Genomic DNA, 24,992 nt, shown 5'->3' with positions numbered 1-24,992 from the left:
TTATTTATATTGACTAATTTTTTACAACTAATTCTACATTCAATGTTGCAAAGATATGTGTTTGACATAAAAAAAAAAAAATTATTTTTTTGGGGTGTTGTGGGCGTGTCCGGGATTTGACGCCACTGGGCTCACTGGGCTCGGTGGGCGTGGCTTCGCTGAATATTCATGGTGGTGTGGGAGAGGCAGCGCACTCACTGGGACTCACTGGGACTCACTGAGAGGCTGCAGCCGCAAAGCGCACAGCTGGATGGATAGCAGCGTCTCCGCCGCAGACGGCAGAAGGATGTTCAATTTCGACATTTTGCAAGTTTGTCACTAAAAAAAAAAGAAAAAGAAAAAGAAAAAGCAGAGCAGCGTGCACTCACACAGGTGGTGTAAAGCGAGCACACAGACCCGCTTCATTTGAATGAGTTGAATAGATATATATATATATACATACACACACACACACACACACACAGTCATGATGGACTCTATCTTAGACAGTCTGACAGCGGAGAAACTCTACCCGGTCGGCGGGTCCAACCTGTTGGACCTGGAGGAACTCAGCGATGGAGATTTCCTCACTAATGTGGTGAGTTAATGCTAATTTAACATTTAACTCCACAGTCTTCATTTGCCTATAAACTACCCAGTGTTGCTGTTGTTTCTTCTTCTTCTTCTTCTTCTTCAGCTGTCACTGTTTAATTAAATTGCCTGCTTAAATCAAACGCACCTCTGCTGCCTGTTCCGCCCGGAGCCGGACCTCAGGAGGGCGGTGCAGTTATTAAGATCCTGACTGACATCCGGGGCTCGTACCCCCTGCTGTGTGTGTGTGTGCGTGCGTGTGTGTGTGTGTGTGTGTGTGTGTGTGTGTGTGTGTGTGTGTGTTTACTGTAATTATACAGACCAGTATGTGCGACTGGGAAAACCGACACAGGCTGGCGAGTTACTGGTTAACTTGTGTGTGTGTGTGTGTGTGTGTGTGTGTGTGTGTGTGTGTGTGTGTGTGTGTGTGTGTGTGCTCAGAGGGCAGGTGTTGTACCTCAGCAGCAGACCTGACTATTATTATGGTGTGTGTGTGTGTGTGTGTGTGTGTGTGTGTGTGTGTGTGTGTGGGTGTGTGTATGTGTGTGTGTGTGTGTGGGGGGGGATGATATGTGTGACTGGACATGCCCTGAACAGAATCTGTCTTGTGCACAGCTGTGTGTGTGTGTGTGTGTGTGTGTGTGTGTGTGTGTGTGTGTGTGTGTGTGTGTGAGATAGAGAGACTGTAGTAAATTCATTGGCTATATTGGTCTTCATTAGTTCTCAATTAACTCATCCAGTGTTTGACTTAATGCAGCATTTATTAGAATTAAAGTCTTATTTTAAGTATAATATTTTCATAACAGCTACGTTTTACTTGTTCCACTCTTTTAAAATGAGCAGATTTCCTGGTTTTCTTCATCTTCTATGATTGCAAACTGAATATTTTTGTGTTTTTCTGACTGTTGGTCCGACAAAACAGACATTTAAAGATGCCTTCATGGCCTCTGGGAACTTGTGACCGGCATAATATGTCTAACGTTTAGTTAACTCGATATCTCCAAATTAACTAAACTCAGATTACTCTGATAAAGTGTATCCGAGACAGTTATGCAAATTTCAAATTGCGACCATGCGTGCCATAGCTACTGTAGAGACTTTAATTAAATCTTGTCCAACCAGATTGATACTGCTGCAAGATAATCAGTGTTGCGTTAAAAACATCTGCACACACATCTCCTCTCTGAATCCGTGAGCTCCCTTTAAAACCACCTGTTGCCACCGATGCTCTCTCCATATCCACATCCAAAAAAACAACAGGTTCCCGGGGGCAACCGCTGCATGCATCACCTCCTGAGGCACCTGAGCCACTAGGTAGGTTTGATTTGCATAGAGATTGTACTGTTGCATATAAATGTAGTTTAATCTTATTGTAGCAAGAGCGTTGGCACCAACTCCCTAATGTATGCAATGTCTTCGTCCTCATCCCACCCCGTTTCCAAGTGCTCTGCATGTGTGCGGTGCACCTCCGGCCACAAAAAGCCAAAAGTATACTGCCGTGCCCTCTGAGCACGCCACGCTTGACCGAGCTCTGCACTCTTAATTCGTGGAAACAGGCCGAGAGCCGCTTCACCGGTGCATGCTTTAATGATAAATATCACAATATCAGCAGGAAGTACTTTGTTTCTGTTCTATCGTTAGCTGTCTCTTTTTCCACACTGTTTTACTCCCTCTACTCTTTTTTTATTTTATTTTTTAAACGGCACAGTTTTTTTAAGCAGACTGACTATTCTAGTCAGTGAGTCAGCCCAGCAGTCTGCTCGTGGTTTGAACCCCCCCCCCCCCCGCTCCTGTTCTAAATAAAGTAGTCCACCGTGCTGTGAAGCCACTAGTCTGGGCTGTACCACTGCTGTGTGCTGCAAAATGCCATGCTTATACATATTTGAATCTCTCCCTGATCTATAATCTGCAGTTGTGTTGTATTGAGAGGTGATGATGATGATTCACATCTTCAGAGACGTCCTTCTTCATCTAGAAGTGACTGTAAAAAGTGCGGTGAGACTGAACCAAAAGAGTAACTTTGTGAGGCGTAAAACCAAAACAAGGAGCAGAAAGATGCTACAAAGCTCCAAAGAGCTGAGAGAGAAGCTGCAGAGTTTCTGTTGATTCATCCGATGAATGACTCTTTCATATTACGTCATTTCATCCATTTTTAATATATCATATTGATTATAGCATCTTTTTTGTTTGGAGAAGAGTGTAGGGTAAGTGAATTAACAAGCATTATCAGTGGGACCACTGCCTGCACATTATTATTAATATTTCAGAAAGAGCAGAATGTAATCGAGCATTAAAGCAAAAGCGTAGTTTCATTGATTTATCACTTGAATTTTGAAGATATTCTGGTAAACATCATTATTTACTTATGGTGTCAATCCAGCCATCAGAAGCTCCAAACATAAGCCAAAATATCATATATTTAAAGATAAAGAGGGGGAAAAGCCTTGCTAAATTATCCTGGCACCTCTCCAACCGATTAAAAAAAAGAATATATTTATCATGGCATCCCTGTATTTTTCTCATAGCGAGAAAATCCCCCAAACCTTGAGTTTTATTTGAATTTTTGTGTGCATAAAAAAATCCTATTATACTTTACTATCACTTGGCTACAGTTAGAATTGTGCATCATGTTCACTGAACCATTTTATCACAGTATCAACGATCACGCATGGATAACCTCATTAACCGCGTATGGAGACTCCTAACGAGTCAGAAGAGCTCTGTGTGCAGCTCTCCTTCCTCCTGGAGGAGAAACGAGTGGGGCTGCAGCTAAAGATTATTCCCATGATGCTTTAATCAATTAATTGAACTGGGATGTTTTGACTGTGGAGTCATGCTGGACAAAAGCAGAGGGCGAATGCAACACACTGCATTGACCTTTCATTAACCGCCTGCTATGCAGAGTTACTGTGGATATCATCTGAAGGCCAATTGCACATTGTAGAGTTTTGGATCAGTGGACAAACATACATTTACACACAAATGTACAAAGTGAGGTCAGACTAATCTATTTGATTCTTTTCTATTTAAAAAAACCAAACATCTTTGGACTTTCTGTCCTCTACTTGTTTTCTTTCTCTACATTTTTATATTCTATTCCCTCCTTTCTATTCTATTTTATTCTATTCTACTCTCCATTCAGACCCTGTACTCCAGCTTTAAAGGGACACGCCCCTCTCATTTGCATGCTCGTTGCCGATTGGCCGCCGAGCTTCCAGATGGAATGTGAGCAGGCATGCAGCAGTGTGTGTGTGTGTGTGTGTGTGTGTGTGTGTGTGTGTGTGTGTGTGTGTGTGTGTGTGTGTGTGTGTGTGTGTGTGTGTGTGTGTGTGTGTGTGTGTGTGTGTGTGTGTGTGTGTGTGTGTGTGTGTGTGAAGGAAAAAAATACTCTTCTACTCTTATACTGAGATGAACTATAGTTGAGTTCACTTAAATCTTCTCACACACACACACACACACACACACACACACACACACACACACACACACACACACACACACACACACACACACACACACACACACGCGGTAACCTCGGCTCACCCCTCTCTCAGTTTAAGTGAAGCCAAACTCAGCCAACCCGCTGCAGCCACACGCCACCACATGAAGCCAAATACAGTAAAGGACATTGCCATTTTCTTACATGTGACAGCCAGTGTTAGAGGATAATGACATGATGTCTTCAGGTCTCTGACTTTTTCATTGTACACTGCGAAAAGTCTCCGTCTCCACCAGCCATCTAGTCTTTTATTGACTTTTAACGTCTTATATAAAAGCAGGTAAAAAGTCTGCCAATGGATTCAGTTAACAGATTGCACCAATGTTTTTGTATTGCCTAAATCCTGAATACATAACATTACCTTTGATCCCTTTCCAATGCATGCTGTAACATTTCAGATGATTAAATGTAGGGTTACATTTAATTTCTTCTTTTCTAACATGTAAAAAAAATTGGAAAGAATGCGTTTAATCATTTTTCCGCTGTCCGACTAACAGAGCTGAACCCAAAGACTTTTAATTTACCATCATATTGGACAAAAAAAGCATCAAATCCTCACTTTTGATGAGCTAGAACCAGCAAAGTTGTGACATTTTGCTTAAAACATAAGCGATAATCAAAATATTTGACACTTAATTACGGGTCAATCGTTGCAGTTCTTCTCTGACAATTTCTTGTAACATTCCTGTATGATTGTATGTATGGTAATCTTTTAGGAAGCACCTGACTGTGATGGAGTGAGTTCAGGTCTGCACTGACTGATTGATGACAAGAGTGTGAAATTAAGGTACAGCTACACATAGGCTAACATCTGCTTTTAAGTCAACCTTGCAAAACTTGCGGTTAAGACAGTAGTGATGCAGCAAAACTGTGGGAAAGTGGATTCATGCAGAGAGGAAGTCAAATGTGACGGAGCATTTCTTGCTGCCTGGCATTAGATGTTTCAGGGTGTAGTCATAGTACCTGCTAGTACACTAACAGTATTTCATGACAAGTTTGTTTATGGCAGATTTTTTATAAATAGCAGCCAAACAAAAAGCTTCATGATGCCAAAAATTAGAAACGATATATTATAACAACTGGAATAAACGGAACCAGAGGCGCTGCAGTTGGCGCGTGAAGTCTGAATTTGAGACTACATGAAAAAGAAAAGAGCTCCTACAGTGTATTTCCCTTTTTGGCTTTTATATGAGGTTCTGCTGAGTTTACGACGGTTTCCACTGCAGTTTTCATGCCATAATTACATCAAATCTTTTGGCCTTAACTCTCTAGTCCAGTTCATCCCCGTGCTTCCCCTCATATCTGTTTCAGGGAAAGTAAATATTCTCCTACATGCAGGACCAACATTTGTGATTTTTCAGCCTTTTTCACCTGAACCAGTAAGGCATCCAAATGAAAGGAGAGGAGAGAGAGAAATGTTGCGGCAACAGCGTTAATTACAGGCAGAAGAGAGTCGCTCTCTCCTTTTTGTAATTACTCCTCTGCGTCTTGTCTTTCCCAGCTCTTTCTCTGCGTGGTTTGCATCGCAGCCCCTTCCCCGTCTAATGACACACCGACACTGAAATAAGCTTTAAAAACTGTCGACTGCTTTTTAACAGTGTTTTCCTCCCTAATGTGATTATGTCCCAGCAGAGAGGGGTTCAGGTAATGAAAGGTCCGGACCTCAGTTCCTCTGTTCACACTGACTGCAGCTGTTCCTTCTCCAGACGTCTATCACTGAGCCACTCTGGACTCATGAAGCTTCCTGTCCTTAAAACAACAATAACAGCTTATGCTGTCTGTGTGTGTGTGTGTGTGTGTGTGTGTGTGTGTGTGTGTCTGTGTGTGTGTGTGTGTCCATATTTCAAGCATGGTTTGCAATGAAACAGTTACAAGAAAGTCAAATATTAGAAAGTCAAATGAGCTATAACATTTGCCGCTGATGAATATCAGGTTGTGATGCATGCTAGCTAGCAGCAGCGCCGAATGTTGACCTTTTCTCCCATCAATTCATTGTTGGGAGAAAATAATATGGTATTATCTGCATGCACGATTAGGCTGATACTCTCAGTCTGCCTGATAAACTAACGCTGCGACTGTCACAGCAACAGTCTGATGTTGTGAATGCATGCAATTCTGTTTCATTCCTTTTATCGTTTGTGATTTTTCTCATAATATTTTGCTATTTTTAATCGTTTTTATGTACTAAATCAATCTCTGACGGGCCCCCCTGTAGCTGATGGGTTATTTCCATTTTTTCTCTCCCCTTATTTTCTTGTCATCGCTCTCCAGTCAGAGGCTCTAAAAACAACATAAAAATGCCAACAAAAATATTAGATATCAATCTGTCAATCTGTTTCTTTGATCATTTGTGTATACTTGATTCTCCAGGTGCCTTTATAATTGACATCTTTATTAAAACTGAAACAGGAGAGCGAGGGAGAATGAAATGAAATCAATGAAACAGTCTGTACATGCCTGAGAGGAGGAGGAGGAGGAGGAGGAGGAGGAGGAGGAGGGAGGAGGAGGAGGAGATCTTATCAGCCAGAATAGTTGAACATGTCGGGCGTAAGAAAAACATCTGCCGTGGTCACATGATCATCATGCCAGGTGATGGATAAGAACAAGATTAGCCTCAAACAGGGCTGTGCAGGCCGGACGTGAGAGCTGTATCGCAGGCTCCAGGTGTGTTGGAGGTGAACGAACGGATACCAATACACGGTCACTACTGGACTGTGACCGGTGGAGTAAATGCTGAAGGAACTACACAATAAAATGTCAGCACTGCTAGTAGAGAGCAACATAAATGCTTTCTATTCTTCTGGAGCTAAAATGCTAGTGAGTGATCCCAGTTTGAAAAGGGTCTATATTCCCTTAATAAAGCAGAGTTAAAGTTAAAGTTCGTACTGTTGCATGCAGTATGCATTCAAATGGGACATACTACTCCATCATAACATTGCACCTTGAACTTTGACCCCTTTGTCTCGTACACCCACTGCACAGAAGATTGTGGGGTCAGAATAGCCAGAAAAGCATGCAGCAGGAGAACAAGGCTTCTCTGCCCGTAATACTTTTTCTTTTTGTGTGGTTGTTTATTTATGAATGAGTGAAGTATTTCAGTTGTCTGTGACCGAGCAAGTGGCTGCAGGATGACTGAGCGTACGAACACTCCTTGTTGAGCAGCGGCCTGTCAGTCACTATCATCCCGCGGTGAGCTCCGTTGAGCCTTGAGATTTTGTTCTAATACAAATATTGGAATGGCTCCTTGACTCGCTGTCAGCGCAAACGTCTGTGACAAACGCTCGTGCGGTGACCGCTTCAAAATAAAAGCTCAATGAGTTCAGCCAGTTGAATGCTTCTAACAGAAAACAGCAGCAGTTGGAAATATTTTGGTTTGCATTAGCATTAACTTCTTCCAGCTCGGACCGAGATGGAACACGAGTCATCTTTATTTCGTTTGTTTCCTGCAACAACAATTTAAAAATATCCAGTTAGAGAATTTCCTTTTGAACCTTCCTCCCAGCCCACTGTTGGTATTTTACAAAACTCAACACCGCTCACAGTTGAGTTTCAACAACATCAGCAGATCTTTATGTGACCATGTGCTTCTGTTATTTTACCCACCATCCGTACGTCTACCATCTGTGTGTGTGTGTGTATGTATCTGCTTACTACACATGATTCTCATTACACAGCTGCATGTGTCCCAGAGTTTCACCACAGACACACTTGACCTCCTAAACACACACACACATAGACACACACACACTGAGATAACGCGTGAATGTGTGAAGGTGTGAATGTTGCTTGTTTGACTACTATTGAAAGTACATTGCAGAGTTTACACACATCCACAGTGATTCCCATGACTCATACGTACAGCACCAAGCTGTTCGACTTGGCCTGTTTACTCTCTCTCATCCCTTCTCCTCTCTTCCTCGTCCTCACTTCTACTCGTTTCAACTGCAGTGAAGGACAATAAAAGCAGCATTGAAGCTTGTAATAGTTTTGTTAAAACCTTTTGCCTTCTTGGCCTGAAAGAGTCAAAACTAAACATTGTGATGTTTTGTTAAAGGTGCTTGGTAGGAAGCTTGCAAAAAAACTTGAATTCCGACTTTGTTCATAAATAAATATTGAATTCAGCTCTATATTTATTATCTGTCGTGTCTTTATTGCTGCTACTGGACTGATTTAATCCGCTGTGACACTTGAGTTAAAAAGTTGTTGAGTTAAAATACAGGAATACAACATGTCTATTTTCGTAGTTGCTGTTCATTAAATCAAGCTATTGCTGCCACTGTGTCTGTCTGAGAAGCTTCCAAGCAGAGTTTACTTGTGTATTCAATTGGTTCAAACCCATCTGTGTGGGTGTGTGTGCTTTTTTTCATGCATGTTTGCTCAAGACCATGGTGACTCATATTGTGTCTGTGTGTGTGTTTGTATGTGTGTTAAAACCAGTGAAATCAGAGCACCATGCTGTCCCAGGCTCCCAGAACATCATCTCTCAGCTCAGTGACTCATCTCATCCAGTCTGAGGATGAATCTATCAATGCTGTTTTCACATTGACTGACTCGTCATGCCATCAACACAGTCAGGGTTGTCTGGTTTTCTGACTCGGACAGATAGTCTATAATAAAAATCGAAAGAGAGAAGGAGTTGATTGAGAGAAAACAATTGTATCCAAGTATATTGAGTCATTTTTTTCAAGCAAAAATGCCTTTTTTTTTCTTCTTGTTCCAGCCTCTCCAGTGTTAAGATTAGCTGTTTACATTGTTTCATATTATTGTTAACTGAATATTTGGTTCAGTTGGTGTGATAAGACATTGGACTTTACAGAAAGGTCTGACAAATAAATAAAGGCAGTTGTCTTGCAGAAACTTTAGCTTTTGATTGAAATTGATAGATTATTATAACCACAATTGCAAACTGTATCATGTATCAAAATGTGAGCTTTTCATAAATAAAAAACACAGTTGTCAGCCATGTGTGATCCAATGAGTTTTATAAACAGATTATTTATTTTATTTAACAAGTAGGAGAATTGTCTTTCCCACAAGGGAAAAACAATTATAAGTTTAAAATCACTGTCCCTTGGAAAAACGTTATCTTACTGACAAACATTTCTGTTTTTCTCCACGTTTTCCAGCCTTTCTCAGGTGACCAGATGGACGACTTCAGCAGTGAATTATTCAGCAGTTTTTTTGAAGACCATCTATTAGAGCGGCCCCTTCTGGCAGACAGACCTTCACCTTTACACATGGATATCGAGGAGAGCAGCCCAGGTCAGCTCCTCTTTTATTATGAAAAGTCATCATTAAAAAGAATATACATTACACTTTCCTCACAGCTCCACATGGTATTAATCAAATGATAGAACACACTGTAAGAATTGTACAAAATGTCCGAGACAATTGCACCAGGGCTTGGATCACAGTGGTCGCTACTTCCAATAACATTTTTCCAGAGTTCCCAGATATTGCCAGTGTAACGATAAAAATCTCACAGCAGGTAAATGTTGGTTGGGTGGTGCCCTTTCTAATCCACAAACCACTGTGCTATTAGGCCCCAAAAAATACAAAAGTTTCTCTATATGTAGCTAATAGTCACATTTGGATGACCTTGTTTCCCCTGAATAACCTCCAGCTGTGCAGCAGCCAGTTGTTCCACTCAGTAGCCAAAGTCTGAGTAGAAAAAACAAAAAACAGCTCCATTAGTTGGTTGGATTCAAAAAGCTAAAACTGTGGCTCAGTTTTCCAGATAGGAGATAAATTCCACCAAATGAGAGACAGTTTTCTGTTGCCAAAGTCTGTGATTTCCAAAACTCCTGCTTCTTAACCAGACGGAAACAGCATCACCTAGCAGGTGGTGGGTCTGTGATGGCACCAAGGTGTTGGTTCAGGCTGCAGCTGGCTGAGCTACTAATAGGCACTCAAGCTGTGCAAATATGCTTTGGTTTCCCTCATCAGGGTTATTGTACTGTAGGTTCTTCAGCCTGTCAGACCAATCAGCCTGCAGCACTACAACAAATCAGTGTCTTTAACAAATTGATTGGCGAAAAGGATAAAAATAACATGATTCTTAGGAGATAATCAGTTACATTTTCTAGCATGTGTGAATAAAGCGGTAAGGAACATTTACATAACAGACACCTGTGTCTGTGTCAATTTTACGTTTCTCCATGTCTGAAAAAGGGCTTTTGAACCTCACAGATATTCAAGCAGAGCACAGCTACTCTTTAAGCGAAGACTCCGCCCCCCAGAGCCCAGCCCTGTCAATCCATATGGACCATGAGTCTGGTAGGTCCGCCTATTCTTTAAAACAATCTTATCTTAGTTTAAGCTACATGGATTAAAAAAAAGCACAGCCGACCCAAAACTCTGCTGCAGATGTTTAGTCTGGTTCCTTATCATCTTGCCCCCCCCCTTTCTGGTTATCTGGTTGGCTCAGTCTCTGTATGATGTCATGCTTAACATGCAGTTTGACCCTGCCTGTCAAAAAGTATACACTCTGATTGGCTGAAACGACTGTCTGTCATGTAATATGTTTGATGATTGGCTTAATCCGTATCTATTATATTTAATGAAAGAGGTGCTTGTAGCAACAAGTGTCTCCTGCGGAGCAATATAAGAATACTGCATGTTTTATGTTTTTTTTCTTTCTGACTCATCTTCCTCATTATCTCCACCTGTCTGTGTCTCTACCTGTCTCTCCCCCACTGTCTGCATGCTGTCTGATCTCCGTTTGTCCCGGGGATCCTGCTGTCTGAGAGGCAGGATCCCAGTCTGAGCAGATTTCCTCCAGCTAAGCCCTGCCCACCTAACACACACACACACACACGCACACACACACAGACACACACACACATGGACTCACACAACGCTATGACAAGCATATGGTTTTGAGTCTGCAGCTTTAGCCGAAGCCAGCGGAAACTCTCTCTCTCTCTTCTGTCAGGTTATCTCTCTCTCACTCTCTCTCTCTCTCTCTCTGTTCCTCCTGTCTATCTCGCTCTCACTTGCTTACTTCTGTTTTCTCTCTCTCTCTCTCGCTCTTCTGTCAGGTTATCTCTCTCTCTCTCTCTCTGTTCCTCCTGTCTATCTCTCTCTCACTTGCTTACTTCTGTTTTCTCTCTCTCTCTCTCTCTCTCTCTCTCTCTTCTGTCAGGTTATCTCTCTCTCTCTGTTCCTCCTGTCTATGTCTCTGTCACTCGCTTACTTCTGTTTTCTATCTCTCCCTCTCTCTCCTTCTCTTTCTCCCTTAATACAATTAAATACGCTTTATTGGTACGGATATCAGATTACCTGGATTTTCCAAAATGCCAAAAAAAAAAGTATATCTCACATCTAAAAACAACGCTAGAATATTAATATAGCTCATATTTTGCTCTTTAGAGAGAATACAATTACGGCAGACTAAATAAATCGAATTAGAATATAAACCGAAACTATCTGCTTTCATTAGAATGTAAAGTTACACCAATGCCAAAGCAAACAGGACGTTAATAAAATCTAAAATTACGTATTAAAGCACTAACCATCAACATAATACATGACCTCATAAAACAAAACATTTAGACAGCTCTGATTTCAAGGTAGTATGTAATATGTAATATGTATATAAAAATATTTCCTCGTTTCATTGCGTCCACGTGTAGCTGCATAACTGTTGTCTCGAGCTCACATGTGGAGGACACACACGCATATCGTATGCATTTAAATCTATTCCAGCCTATTTGATATTGAACTTAATCCAAACTGCGTTTCACAACCTGCATCTGCTCCACAAAGCCTGGATAAAAACCTTTGGGATACTTTCTTTCTACCAATGTTATGTCTTTACGTTGGGGCATCGACTTCACGAATAGATCATTGCATTTATATATATGAATATGTATATATTTATGCACTAACATGTTGGTTTTGATTTTATATCACATTTGAGCAGGGTGATTTAAATTTCAAAGTTTGAAATAGAAGTTGTAAATATACTGACTCTTGCTGATACAAAACAGACATACAGTGTACAGTTGTTAATCTACTTTGCTGGTATATATAGAGGTTTTAAGCATCATAAGGTCTCCAGTAGGGTTGGATTTTCCTGTGATTGAATTAGCATCACTAGCTTGGGAGACATCACTCTTTTCCAGAGATCCCTCACCATAAATTATACAACAAGGAAAACATGATAATGAATAAAATAATTGGGTTTATTCTCATTTTTAATTTCTTAATGCTCCACCTGCTGAATGTCTCTCTGCTCTCTGATTTGAGGATGTAGAACTCCACTTTTTGAACTGCATAGTTTTAATGTTTTAGATTTAGCACTTACTGCTTTGATCACATTTTTCTTATGAAACAGCTGGACTGTTGGCTGACATTTTGGCAAGAGACGCTTTTGGACAAGTCAGCTGCATCTGAGGGGTTGATCCAGTCGGTATCGTTTTCATGATGACATTTCAATGACAACTTAGAAGTATTGGAAGTATTTAGCTACAATTGTTGCCTCACACCACTAGTAAGGTTGGATAACTTTGTTTCAGTGAATGTACAAAACGTGCTAACGCACAAGCAGAAAATGCCCATAAATACTGAGATCTCATTTCCTGGTATTCAACCCTTATCTATGGTGAAGCATCATGCAGGCCTCAGAAGAAGTAGAAGTATAAAACCCAGGCAGATGAGCCTTGTGCACGCTGCACTTTTATCATTTACCGGCCTTCCCAGCATCCAGTCAGAGCAACACCTTAGCAGCAGCTGCTTGTTAGTCTTGTTAATGAGCAGCCTGGGGATGTCCGAAGAAGTTGACCTTTCAGAGAGCCAGTGTGGTCTGGATGGAGGAATTTGTGGAGTTTGTTCTCTCAGACAATAACATAGAAACCAATTATAAAATGGTACGTCAATAAGGGCGTTTTTAATATTAGTCCGAGTACATAGACTGTATGATAGAAGTAGATGTAGACACCGTGGCGTCACCCATTGGTTTGTGGACTTGATTTTGAAGCCGTCGCCATCTTGGTTTTTGGTCGTTGCCATCTTGATTTCTTTAGAACAAGATGCAACACAAGAGGGAGGAGCTAAGTACAATCAAACTCTGAATAAGACCATTTATAGGCGACCAAAATCTTCTCTTAGACTTCTTTACAACCAGACTTCTTTTTGCAACATGTGGCCCCCTGATGGCCATTAGTATGAATTCAACTGTAAGGCCGCAGTGGCTTCACCTTCCAGAACGGGAGGTCACCTGATTAGTAATGCTGTTAAATGCTGTACGAGACATTTGTTTATGTCGTCGCTTCTTAGTAGACAAGAGGTTTAATTGCATGGCTCAAAGCCCGTACAAGTTTTTACAGAAACTGCCAGATAAGAGACATTGCACAAGTTTTGTCTATTAAGTATAACCCACATTAGTGTTTGTATTACAGAAGAATAACATTTCCTTTGTGAAGCAATACGCATTTCACAATAGAGTGGACAATCATCAGCCATTGAATGTGTTACTTTGTGTTGTGTTTTCTAACTTTCCTTTGCCTTCCCTTTTTTCCGTCTAGTTCCCTGTCTTTCCCTCTCAGCCTGTGGTCCTAGTTCTCGTCGCTCTCGGTTCAGTCAAGGAGGAGCTGCGTGTTTTTCTTTTTTTACTGCAGCTCCTACTGCGCTGCTCCATCTATTGTTTTAATACTCCTGCTGTCCCACTGTGATCAAACACAGTCGCCACCTCTCCTGCGTTAACCCCCTGTGACTACCAGGAGCCTTTGGTCGTTATGCTTTACTCCATGATAGGGTTTCTTACCTGGGTTTACTGGCCTCATAGGCAGACTGTCTTTTATTAACAGCGTCCAGAGAGATCCCATAAAGTAGTAAGAGGAGAGGATCAGGTTTTACTTTATTACTTTCAACCACAGCATCTTTTACATTTACTTAACACAGGACAAAAATACAAAAATATAATTATACTTCTAGGGATTGATGAAACAACTTTGGTGCCTTCATGTCGAGCTGAAATATATATTAGATTTGTTGGGTATCTGGCCTGTTTCTCACTTCACTTCCTTGTCCCTACATTATCGAGAAAGTGTCCTTTTTCCTGCAGTTATGTTTGAACCTGGCTTGTATCAATTAGCTTGAATCAAGTCAATTTGCAAACCAAGGCTCTGCTACAGCTACAGCCCATACAAGGACACGGAAATGATTCTTTAATGTGTACACCTCATAGTATTTATGAAGCGTTACCATGGTAATATGACGCAGAAAAAGACAGAAAGAAAAACGGTCCACAACCATGAACAACTGTAAAAGAACGCAGACAAATAAACCGAAATGAATCCTTTTTTAATCCCTGCATACACAAATGCAACAACCTTCCTATGCATTGGCCAGCAGCTTCTGGTATTCATTAAAAACTGCTGGTCCAGGGCTTCCAATCAAGCCCTGGCTTAACAAGGGGCAGCAGGCTTAACGAGGCCCAGACTGGCAGCAGGACCGGCCTCGTTAGGAGAAGCCTCTGAGGGTCTCACTTACAGAGACCATGTTGGGGGAAATAGGTAAACGGTGGATCCACCCCGAAACTAAAATCACATTTTACTCCAAATCATATATTGATATATGATCAGCAATTTTCCTGAAAGATATAAGAATCACCACGATCAATGGCAAATGAAATATTGGAGATCTACGGAAAGATTTGCACCGCAGACAATAACAGATCTGGTACTGATGAGCAATATCATGGTCCAGATCAAGATATCTTTACAACTGGGTAGCTACCGTAGGTTGCCATGACAATATTTGATAATAATAATGACGTGTCTCACGTTACTTACGCATTATTATTTTATCAGCTGCAGCTGCGTTTTCCATACTGTGATATATGTCCCTAAAGCACATTTAAAAATGCTACATACGGTTTTCCATCACTGTAGTTTAAATATGGTTAGTTTTGGAGTCAGTTGAAGAATAGTTCAGTAAGTTGATGGACAGAGAGTCATTTTCTGTCCATCAATTTACTGAACTTCCTTGCTATTGATAAAATGCTAAACTTTCCTTAATCGAAGCTTCTCAAATATGAGGATTTGCTGCTTTTCTCTGATTTAAAGCTGTATATATTTGAGTTGTGGACTGTTGATCGGACTAAACAAGACATTTGGAGACGTCACCTGACATTTTATAGACCAAACAAACCACCATACACACATGTGTTGATCCAGGAAATGAGCTGAAACAAACAACACCAATAGTAACTTCTATTATGGGCTAATGAGAATATTGCAGTGAAGTTCAATGACTCTCGGTTTGTGTTGGACAGAGAGGATGTGTTTTTAACATGAACTCTCTCTGTGCTGATCCCCGCTGTGGTGATGACAGGATAAAGCACCTCCATCCCCCTCTGCTTCCCCACAGCACGCTCAGCTTGTAAACTTCATAGCATTTTTACCAGCAGACATGTTGCTAGGAAACCAGGAGGTGATTAAAATGACGTCCACTCACAGCGCACACACACACACACACACAGACACACACAGACACACACAGCAGCAGCACTTGTTAAACAGCTACTGCCCTCTTTCCATACACCATGGGAGCTTTTTGGTTGTGTGTGTGTGTGTGTGTTGTGGCAAACATCAAAGTGTCTACTCTGTCCTGGTGCTCAGGTCTCATTTTAAAATTTAAAAATGCTGACTCACACTCCTCCTTTTTTACCTGCAGCTACTTTTTTTCGTTACTATTTGCCTCCAAATAATAAGGATTTTTTTTCCTAATAAAAGGTAGTTAGAAAACTTTCATATAGACTGTTTGGTGGACTTTTCCCTAATGAGGTTACTTTGGAGCATAATCAGCTCACCTTTGAAAGCACCTTAATTGAAAGCATACATACAACATTCAACTAGACCCATCATTATTATACATTTTTTTTGTGTGGACAAAAATGCCCAATAATTCTTATTTTTTTGTCTTCCATAAAGAAACAACTCAATTTCATCTTTCATTAGACACAGGCTGAGTTAAATTGGCAGAAAGCTCCTTTAAACCTTTTGGAAAAGTCGGCAGGACGGTGATGTGTAAATATATTGTTTATTTGGGACAATTAAATCAAGTTTGTCCCAGATATTTCCCCTTAAAATGATATGATTTGATGGGGTTTAAGTGATTTTCTTTTTAAAAGTTAAAGAGTTTTAGGTTTTTAGTGACTCTTCCCGTTGTAGCTGATGAATTGTGATGATGTTTGCACCACTAGTCCCAGTGAGCTTTGGTTTGTTGGAGGTCATTTGGCTGGTGCTGGATGAGATGACCGCAGCCCACCAGGACACCAAATATACAAAGAGTGCTTGTGACTAGTTTTCCCTGTGGCAGTTATGTCTTTAAAATACTTTTTGCAGCTCACACTAGACTAAACAGTGAACTACCCATGAGATGCTCTTATATATATCCTCTTTGTGTTTTTGGGAACCTCCTTTGAAATTGCACTCCGTCCTCGTTGTTGGGTCACTTGATTATGCATATTTTCTTCAGTGTTTAAAGGCTTTTCTCAGGAGTGATACCGAAGTCGAGTTGTAGGTTCAGCCCATCTTTTATTTCAGGGTATAAAACTCACTCACTGGAGACAAATTATGCACCACAGTTGCCAGAGCGACGTCGTCCAGCAGTCTGTAATAACCAGTTCTGTCAGGAAGCGCTCGAATGTTTTGGGGAAGCTCCTTGAAAATGTGATTTATAAGCTGCCAGTTACTTCCTATCGGAAGACCTCCCTGAAGGGAAATATAGTCGGGTTCACTTTTTTTTTAAGTTGCTCTGAAAATGTAAGTTCATTCTGCTTTTTGAAAAGGGCAAGACGCTTTCTAGGCTGTTTGATAATTTGGTGGCATTTTGTTTTTTCCCTCAGAATTCGAATGGAGCTTCAGTCAGGACCTTTCAGCCATCTTGGTGAAACAGGAGGAGCCGGATGTGGGTCAAAGGTTAGATCCTCAGCCTCACGAAGGCCCGCCTCTCATATTAAGCCCTGCGCCGCCACACAGAGGGTCCCCATGGAAATGCACGGTTAGCATCCATCCGGCAAAGCGACGCTACCAGTGATGTCGTTGTTGTTGTTGTTGACTGGTTTGTTCATCTGCAATTTTGTTGTTTGTGTGTTTCTGCAGGAGGTCAGTCAAGACAGCGTGAAGCCGGTCGCCATCAAAGATGAACCCAGAGAGATTGGACAGTTCCTCAGCCTGCCCAGCGGTACGCAGACACACACACATGTTATAGTGGTATCACAGCTCCAGTCAGGAAGTGACACAAATGTATCCCATCCCCACAAAGCAATATTTTATAAAGGAGACAAAATCAGCCAAACAGCTCCCTTTTCCAACAAAAATGATATAGTTGTTGCAAATAAAATCACTTCGGCCCTTATAAAAGTAAGTTCTGGTTTTTTTTTTTATTCCCCTGATCTTGAATTATCATGCATGAGGACAGAAACAGCCTTTCTGAAGGTCCAGCTTCCTGCCTTTGTGCCTGTATCTCTTCATCTATACAATGTTTGAGATTTCAGCATGAATCAATACATTTGGATCAATTAACAGACGTGTAGCAAGTTCTTTCAGTGGTCAAAGAAAAGGGAGGTTGAAAGTAGAAGCACTCATTCCCCTCCCTCCTCTCCTCTTTCAGACGATGCCCTCCAGCTCCCGCCCACCCCTCCCAGCAGTAACCACGGCGACAGTGACGGCTCACTCCCTCCGTCCTCCCCTCACCTCCCTCTGCCACCGTCTTCCCCTCAACCACAACAGAGGCCAGGAGGTCGAGCCTCCTCCTCCTCCTCTTCTTCCTCCTCCTCCTCCTCTTCCACAGCCATCTCCTCCTCACCTCTCCTGACTGCGCCACATGTGAGTAAAAAAGCACCACTCCTCTTTTATTCCTTATTTTCCTGCACGGATTCGACAGAACAAACTGTTGGACAAACTAAGTGCAAATAATTCATAGTGGGCGGTGTTTTTGTTTGTGAACCGGCTGTCATCATGAGGTTAAATCAGTCTGATAGTCTGCTGACAACATGGTGCCCATTAAATGAAATCTAATCAGACCAGTGTCTGGCTTTTTCCTGACTGATTCAGCAGATGTTCTCACATGAATCCCATTTGTTTGAATGCCAAAACATATGCCTTATGACCAAATGTTCAATATCAGCAAAAATGTTTGATTGGTAATGACACATCTGAAATAAAATTAGAGCAAGAAGTAGCTCTGTGGCTCAGTATTGTTAACATAAAATAGCTGATGACTCAGTTGCCTGCAGGCTATTTTTTTTTTTTAAACATAAATCGTTGATGGTTTTAGTGCTTTGTTTTATCGTGCAGAAGCTGCAGGGTTCAGGACCCCTCTTGCTGACAGAAGAAGAGAAGAGGACACTGGTTGCCGAGGGCTACCCGGTACCTAACAAACTTCCTCTCACTAAGAGCGAGGAAAAGGCACTGAAGAGGGTCCGACGGAAGATTAAAAACAAGGTAAACGCCTCAACTTTCATTTTGTTTGTGTTTGGAACATCTGATTTACTAAAAAAAACTCCGCTTTTTCTGGCATCACTAAGCTCAGATAAGAGATCAATCAAAAAAATGACTTACAAAGCATTTATCAAGTCTGCAAATCCCCTCCGTCTGAGCACACTTAATTGGGTGTGTAGCACTAAGAAAAGTTTGTAGAGTAGAAATCATTTTACAAACTTCTCAGGCTTTGCATCTTGCTTATATTTTTCTCTTTTTCTACCCAGATCTCAGCTCAGGAGAGTCGGAGGAAGAAGAAAGAGTACGTGGAATGTCTGGAGAAAAAGTAAGCCTTGGAAAGCATCTTTGTTTCCCCATGTTTCCATTCCTTTTCCACTCCTTATTGGTTTACCTTTATGTCTGGCTGACTTTTAGCCATTTCCAAACCCTTTTTTTCTCATTAAAGTCCCCTCAAATAGTTTTTTTTATGCTACTATACTACCGTATTTCTGTGGCCACGACTACTAAGAATAGTTAAAATTCTTGAATTTATGGAACAGATTCTACAACCGCAGATTTAGTGACAGAATCTTGAAGGATAAAGATGTTATTCTACATTTGTCTTATATAAATAAATCCTATGAAAAGACCAAATGGATATTTCCTTACAAAATACTTGTTTTGTACGCATCGTTAATCTTCAGTGTTTTTCAGTGAAGCAGGATTTCTTTGAAATGCAGCTTGTCATTGAATCAGAACTAAATCATTGAAAATGTGTTGTGCTGCTGAATTATTGAGTTATCTCAACCAGTAGCATGTCACTGCAACTAGGTGCTTACATAGATATGTCTCTGCAACAAAGGAATACATTTTTTCTTTCACTTCTCCGAGCTGTCTAACTGTATATTTAAGAGTGTTGCATTTGGTCCAGAGAGCAGCCATGTTGGCCAACAAGGTTTCCCCCTGAGCTGAATCTAACCACAGATCACTGGCACTGAAACTAAATATGAAAAACTCAATTTACTGAGGAAAGAAAAGACAGATTTGTGTTAAACTGAAGTGAACCTAGCAGTAGAAGTTTATTAAAGAGTCTGTTTCTGTATGTAGAGGTTTTGTTTTTAGAGCTGAGTGTGGTAACAGACACAGAATCTCTGCAGGAGATGAAACTGGATGTATCACCAAATGCCAGGAAACTCACCGCTCCATGTGGGGTGTGGAATAAATGTCCAGATGAACACATAATACTTACTAAGGATGTATTTCGCCTCTCAAAGAGAACTTCCATCATTTGTTATTCGGACCATTTCTTGCTGTGGCAGGACTCCAGTAACCTGCTGAACACATGGGACAGGGAGAGTGAAAGAGAGGTGAAAATGTGTGCTCGCTTATTTCCGAGCAGAAAGAAACCAAAGACATTCATACAGGTGGTGACAAAATGTCCTATTAATCCCCTTAAAGAAGGGGGAGCACTGAGTTCTTCTGACTGAATCACCACCTTCACAACAGAGAAGAAAGAGGCGTGTCTCTCTTTGTGTCCATGTGTCCTTTTTGGACACAAGGACAGGATTATTAGAGGATCTCTGCAGGGAGAAAGCAGCAGGACGACTTGCTGAAAGGAATGTCCATGAATGAGCCGTCTTCAGACCAAACATATAGGGGGGAGATCAGGAGGATTATGGGTACAAGATTAAGAAGATGTTTAGTTGATATTAGATATAGGACCAGCAGGAGGGAGAGAACATCCTGCAAATCCATCTATGTGCAAACTATGATCCATAGAGGAGTTCAGCTGTCAAAATGAATTTAAAATGTGTCAATTTGTTTCTTTGTTAAGATACTGTGCAATAAAAAAAGGATAGCACCACATTTATGGAGTAAATAGATGATTTAGGAACTTTACGTTTGGTTATTCAGCTTTGATGAGTGACCGTATTTAAAAGATTAGTAAATAATTGTTTTGTGAAGAGCTGTGGGCCTGCAATGAGGAAAAATGTTAAAAAGAATCTGTGTCCATCTGTGTTTGTGTATCAGGGTGGACAGCTACACGTCAGAAAACAGCGACCTGTGGATAAAAGTAGAAAACCTGGAGACCGCCAACAGGTGAGGCTCACACACACACACACACACACACACACACACACACACACACACACACACACACACACACACACACACACACACACACACACACACACACACACACACATCGGCTAACATTAGTGTTGTCTTGCCGGTGTGTCTCCGAACAGACTGAAGCTGATTTGAGCTGGCTCCAACACTCACAACACAAACCCAACATTCTTCTAATGATGTTTGGATTATCATCACTGAAAATAGCAACACGTTTACAACGGATGCAGTTGATTAGCTGAGAGTTGAATGATCCGTGTTGTAGCGGGGCTCATTTTCCTCTGATCTTTCTTGCAGAAATAATGATCACGATAACTGCAAACAGTATGACTGAGCCGTAAGTCATGTAGTCTTCAAAGGCCAAACTCTCATCTGTAGTTTATACATTCTAGTTTTGATGTGTTAGATGTAAAAAACAAACAAAAAAAACAACAACTTCTAGAGTTCATATAAGCGTGTTACTCAGAGAGAATTGTAGGAGTCTAAACACAAAATTTGTCTGCTCCATGAGCAAAGTGTAGACTCACCCAGCTCCTCTGTTATTATAACAATATGAAACCAATCTGCTATTATCCAGGAGTGGGTGGGTAGATGGGTGGGTGGGTGTGGTGGTGAAGGTTTAGTGGGGGGGTGGGGGGGGGGTGTCTGTCTCTATGTCTGTCTGTCTGTGGCGGCCCCTGAGCCTGTCATTAAAGCTGAAAGTTAACAGTAGCTTTCATCATGGAAGGCAACCCCCTCCCTTTCCATCCGCACACACACACTCTCTCTCTCACACACACACACACACACACACACACACACACACACACACACACACACACTGATGAATATGTTAAACCACCACACAGAGGAACAATGAGTTGGCACAAACTGGGGGAACATGAGTCAGCTCGCTCACTCTCACATAAAGTCCAGAATATGTGAAAACGAATGAGCTAAATTTAAGCAACTCGTGCCTAAAAATGCACCAAATGCAGTTATTAGCGGTCGTTTTGTTCTCCAGGCAAAACTGCATGTCCACTTAGCGCTACTGTTTTCTTTTGTCGTGCAAAAATAAACCTCCATGTCGTATTAAATATATATTAAAAAGTCTTAAATGATGCATGACCAGACATTCAAACATGGACTTTCTTTGCCAAAGTCACATTGATAATAATTTCAATTGTGCCTAGCTTAACAGAAACACTAGTGGAAAAAAACAACACTCATTTAATGAATTAATTCGAATTTTTCCATTACTGTGCTCAATATTTACACACATGCTCATCCCTGAGTCAACCTGCATGACCTTCGGATGCGGTGTTTATTTAAAGCAGCTATAAGTTCCATGGTTAATCTCTGTGGTTTTTACATCAAAGGTCCTGAGTGGGTGACTCTGGTCAGAATCATCACATAGAAGTTAATTACAGCTGGCAACTCACAGTGTGACGCTACAGTCTGGTGAATGTGACACACATCAACATGGAGATTTTAAACATCAGATGAACCAGCTGACCACCTGAATATCTGACCGACCAGTTTATTGTCTGGTTTAGTGTCTAAGGTATAAAACCATTGAGGGCTGGATCACTGCTGTTTCTGGCTCTCTGTCTCCACTTAGTGGTGGGAGTGGGTCCTCACAGCCACTGACAGCTCATACCATCAGAACCCTGCTCTCCAGATCCCACTGATACACTTTATTCTACTGGTTTCACTGGTTTAGTCTGTCCCAACTCCACTGTTCTCTTTACGCACTATGGCTTATTGACACAGCGACAGTAAATCAAGCGGATGACGTTGATATTTAAGTAAACAAAGAGATAAAGTACCATTAGGGAAATATAAGGTTACTTCCTCGAGGCGAGGCTCAATTCAGGGAAAGAAAAATCCCTGAGCCATTCTTCCTTGAATTTTTTTTCCCCCTCCTGTGACGTAATTAACCTTCTCTTTAATTTATCCCTGTTTCCATCTCTTTAGGTCTCTCCTTCAGCAGCTCCAGAAGCTTCAATCATTGGTTTCAGGAAAGGTGGTGCCCCGCTCTTGTAAAATAGCCTCAACTCAAACAGGGACATGCCTCATGGTAAATGTTGTTGTTATTTGTGATTAAAGTGAATTATAAACCTCTGACGTGTGTAGAATCAAATGATACGTTCAAGAGAATGCCATAAATTAAGTAAACTCTGGGTTTTTTTTATGTTCCTGATTGTTCATTAACGCGTGCTTTTCTCCTCCTCTGTGTGCAGATGGTGGCCGTGTGTTTTGTCCTGGTGTTGGGCTCCTTCTCTCCCTGCCTCTCCCCCCTCTCCTTCCTCACTCACACCTCCTCTTTGTCCTCATCCTCCTCTTCCTCCCATCCTTCCTCCTCTCCTCCTCTGCCGTCAGCGGACCTCTACACCACCAGTCAGGGTAGGTCCACAAATATGTCACCTATTATTCAACACTATTTGAGAAATTCATTTCAATTTTTTAAATGCAACCATGAACATTCCTTTATTTAACAGTGTTAAACATTACCCACAGTGCCTTTCAACAACACTAAGAGAATGAGAATGAACTTGTGTACTTGTAGATAGATGACAAGCGCAATAACATATGAAAGACCACATTTTATAAAAGAAACTTGATCTTAAAGTACAACGCTGTGTTTTTGTATATTTGTACTATTTAACGGCAAAAAGTTTGACTCCAAAATAAAAGCACATAAAGTAGGAAGATGGATAAAGATCCCAAAAGTTTAGTCTTAACAAGGACACGAGTATCAACTTTCACTCCTCGCTGCATTCCACTTCCCTATAAATTCACTTCCTTTAACCACTTACCCCTGGGAAACCCCTTTTGTAATCAGAGGTTAGGTTGTCCTCATGTTAAGTACTACTCCTTTCTGCCAGAAAACGTTCTTTTAGTGGTAAAGTGAAAGTCTGCCTCTCTACCCATAAGGAGCTGATATTCTGCCCAGCTAGTGGCCTCTAGAGGCTTCCAAGTTTATTACAATCTAAAAATGACATGAGAATGAATTAAGTGTGTGTTTGTGTGTTGCAGTCCGTTCCCGCAGCCTGCTCTTCTATAACGAAGAGGCTCCATTGGAGGAGAGCGTAGTGACATCAGAAGAGGGGCGGCTACAGTCGGACAGCCAAATCCAGACAAGCCGATACACAGCTGAGGCTCAGAGCATCAACCAGACAACTGAGCCCGAGTCAGACCGGAGGTAGAAATACATTTATATATATATATATATATATGATCATTTTGGTGTCAAAGAACTTTTATTGTCTCAATATTAACAGAGTGCCTCTCTTCTCTTTTCAGGGAAACAAAACCAGAAGGAGTCTCTGAGTTTTTCTGACACAGCCCGACCATGACGTCTAACCTCTGACCCCCTTAAAAAAGCCCAAAACCTCCAGATTCCACAATCAAACTGGACCAGAATCTCAGTCCACCATCAACCCCTTCTAGTGAGACACGTGAAAAGACTTCCTCCCATCCTCCAGAGCCGGTATTCTGCCTGCACGACACGCGGTGCTTCACTTAAACAGACTCTGCTACACCTGAATATACTTGATTTTAAAGGGACCATTTTATTGAAATGTCTACTTTTATGCATTAAAACATCACTTAAAACAATCATGAAGAATATTTTCGAGATACATTAAAAACATAGGGCCTTATTAAAAACTTATAGATGCAATTTGTAGCATTTTAACTAAAATATCACCACAAACTAGTTGGACCATTGCCAAAAAGAAGGATGATTTGAGCCACTTAAGCTGTGATCATGTGAAAAGGGTATTATTTTGTCTTGTCATGACAGACCTGAAGCAACATCGAGATTTATGGGAAATATGGTCTTAAAGATGAGAGAAATGATACACCTTTGCACCTCATGAATCAACTCATGATTATAAATACATGTATATGGATACTTGACGGACCTGTATTTGATGTATTGTATGTATTTTACTTCCAAGGCGCTCTAGATGCACTACATCAGGTCCGTGCTTTAAGTTTTAACCAATCAACAAAGGGCTGCAACTAACGATTAGTTCGGTTATTTTTGTGATTAATCAATTAATCCTCACATCAAAGAAGCTAGAACTAGAGAGTAACATCATTAATGACACTTGTGTTGCTTCTAACATGTTACAAAACTTAATCATGAAAATGAACACATCCTTCTAAAAGGGAGCTGTGCCATTTTAAAAGTGCCTTCCACTTACTTTCGTCAAATATGACCAACTTGGCCTTAAACTTAAAGCCCACACACGCAGCTATAAACCTGGAAAAGTAACTCTAACTAGATAACATAGTGTTTCTTATAAGTAATCCTAAACTGGATCAATGTTCAGGATTTATCTGGGGGGAATATTTCAAACTGCTTAACAAACTGC

The 24,992-nt window shown here is 41.1% G+C and overlaps 1 protein-coding gene across 1 annotated transcript; it reads left to right on the top strand.

The window, feature by feature from the left end:
• Positions 1 to 466: 466 nt before the first annotated feature.
• Positions 467 to 24,958, top strand: creb3l1 (cAMP responsive element binding protein 3-like 1). The gene is made up of 13 exons (XM_054623577.1): positions 467 to 577; positions 9,196 to 9,331; positions 10,259 to 10,345; positions 16,923 to 17,077; positions 17,179 to 17,260; positions 17,690 to 17,904; positions 18,376 to 18,522; positions 18,786 to 18,844; positions 20,530 to 20,598; positions 22,585 to 22,687; positions 22,851 to 23,013; positions 23,647 to 23,812; positions 23,914 to 24,958. The coding sequence occupies exons 1-13, from the start codon at positions 467 to 469 to the stop codon at positions 23,948 to 23,950; spliced, it is 1,530 nt and encodes a 509-aa protein (XP_054479552.1). The 3' UTR covers positions 23,951 to 24,958.
• The last annotated feature ends 34 nt before the right edge of the window (positions 24,959 to 24,992 follow it).

This window comes from Anoplopoma fimbria, chromosome 22 (assembly GCF_027596085.1).
Source record: "Anoplopoma fimbria isolate UVic2021 breed Golden Eagle Sablefish chromosome 22, Afim_UVic_2022, whole genome shotgun sequence".
In the NCBI taxonomy this organism is placed as follows: domain Eukaryota; kingdom Metazoa; phylum Chordata; class Actinopteri; order Perciformes; family Anoplopomatidae; genus Anoplopoma; species Anoplopoma fimbria.
This window is presented reverse-complemented; position numbering and strand designations above follow the sequence as displayed.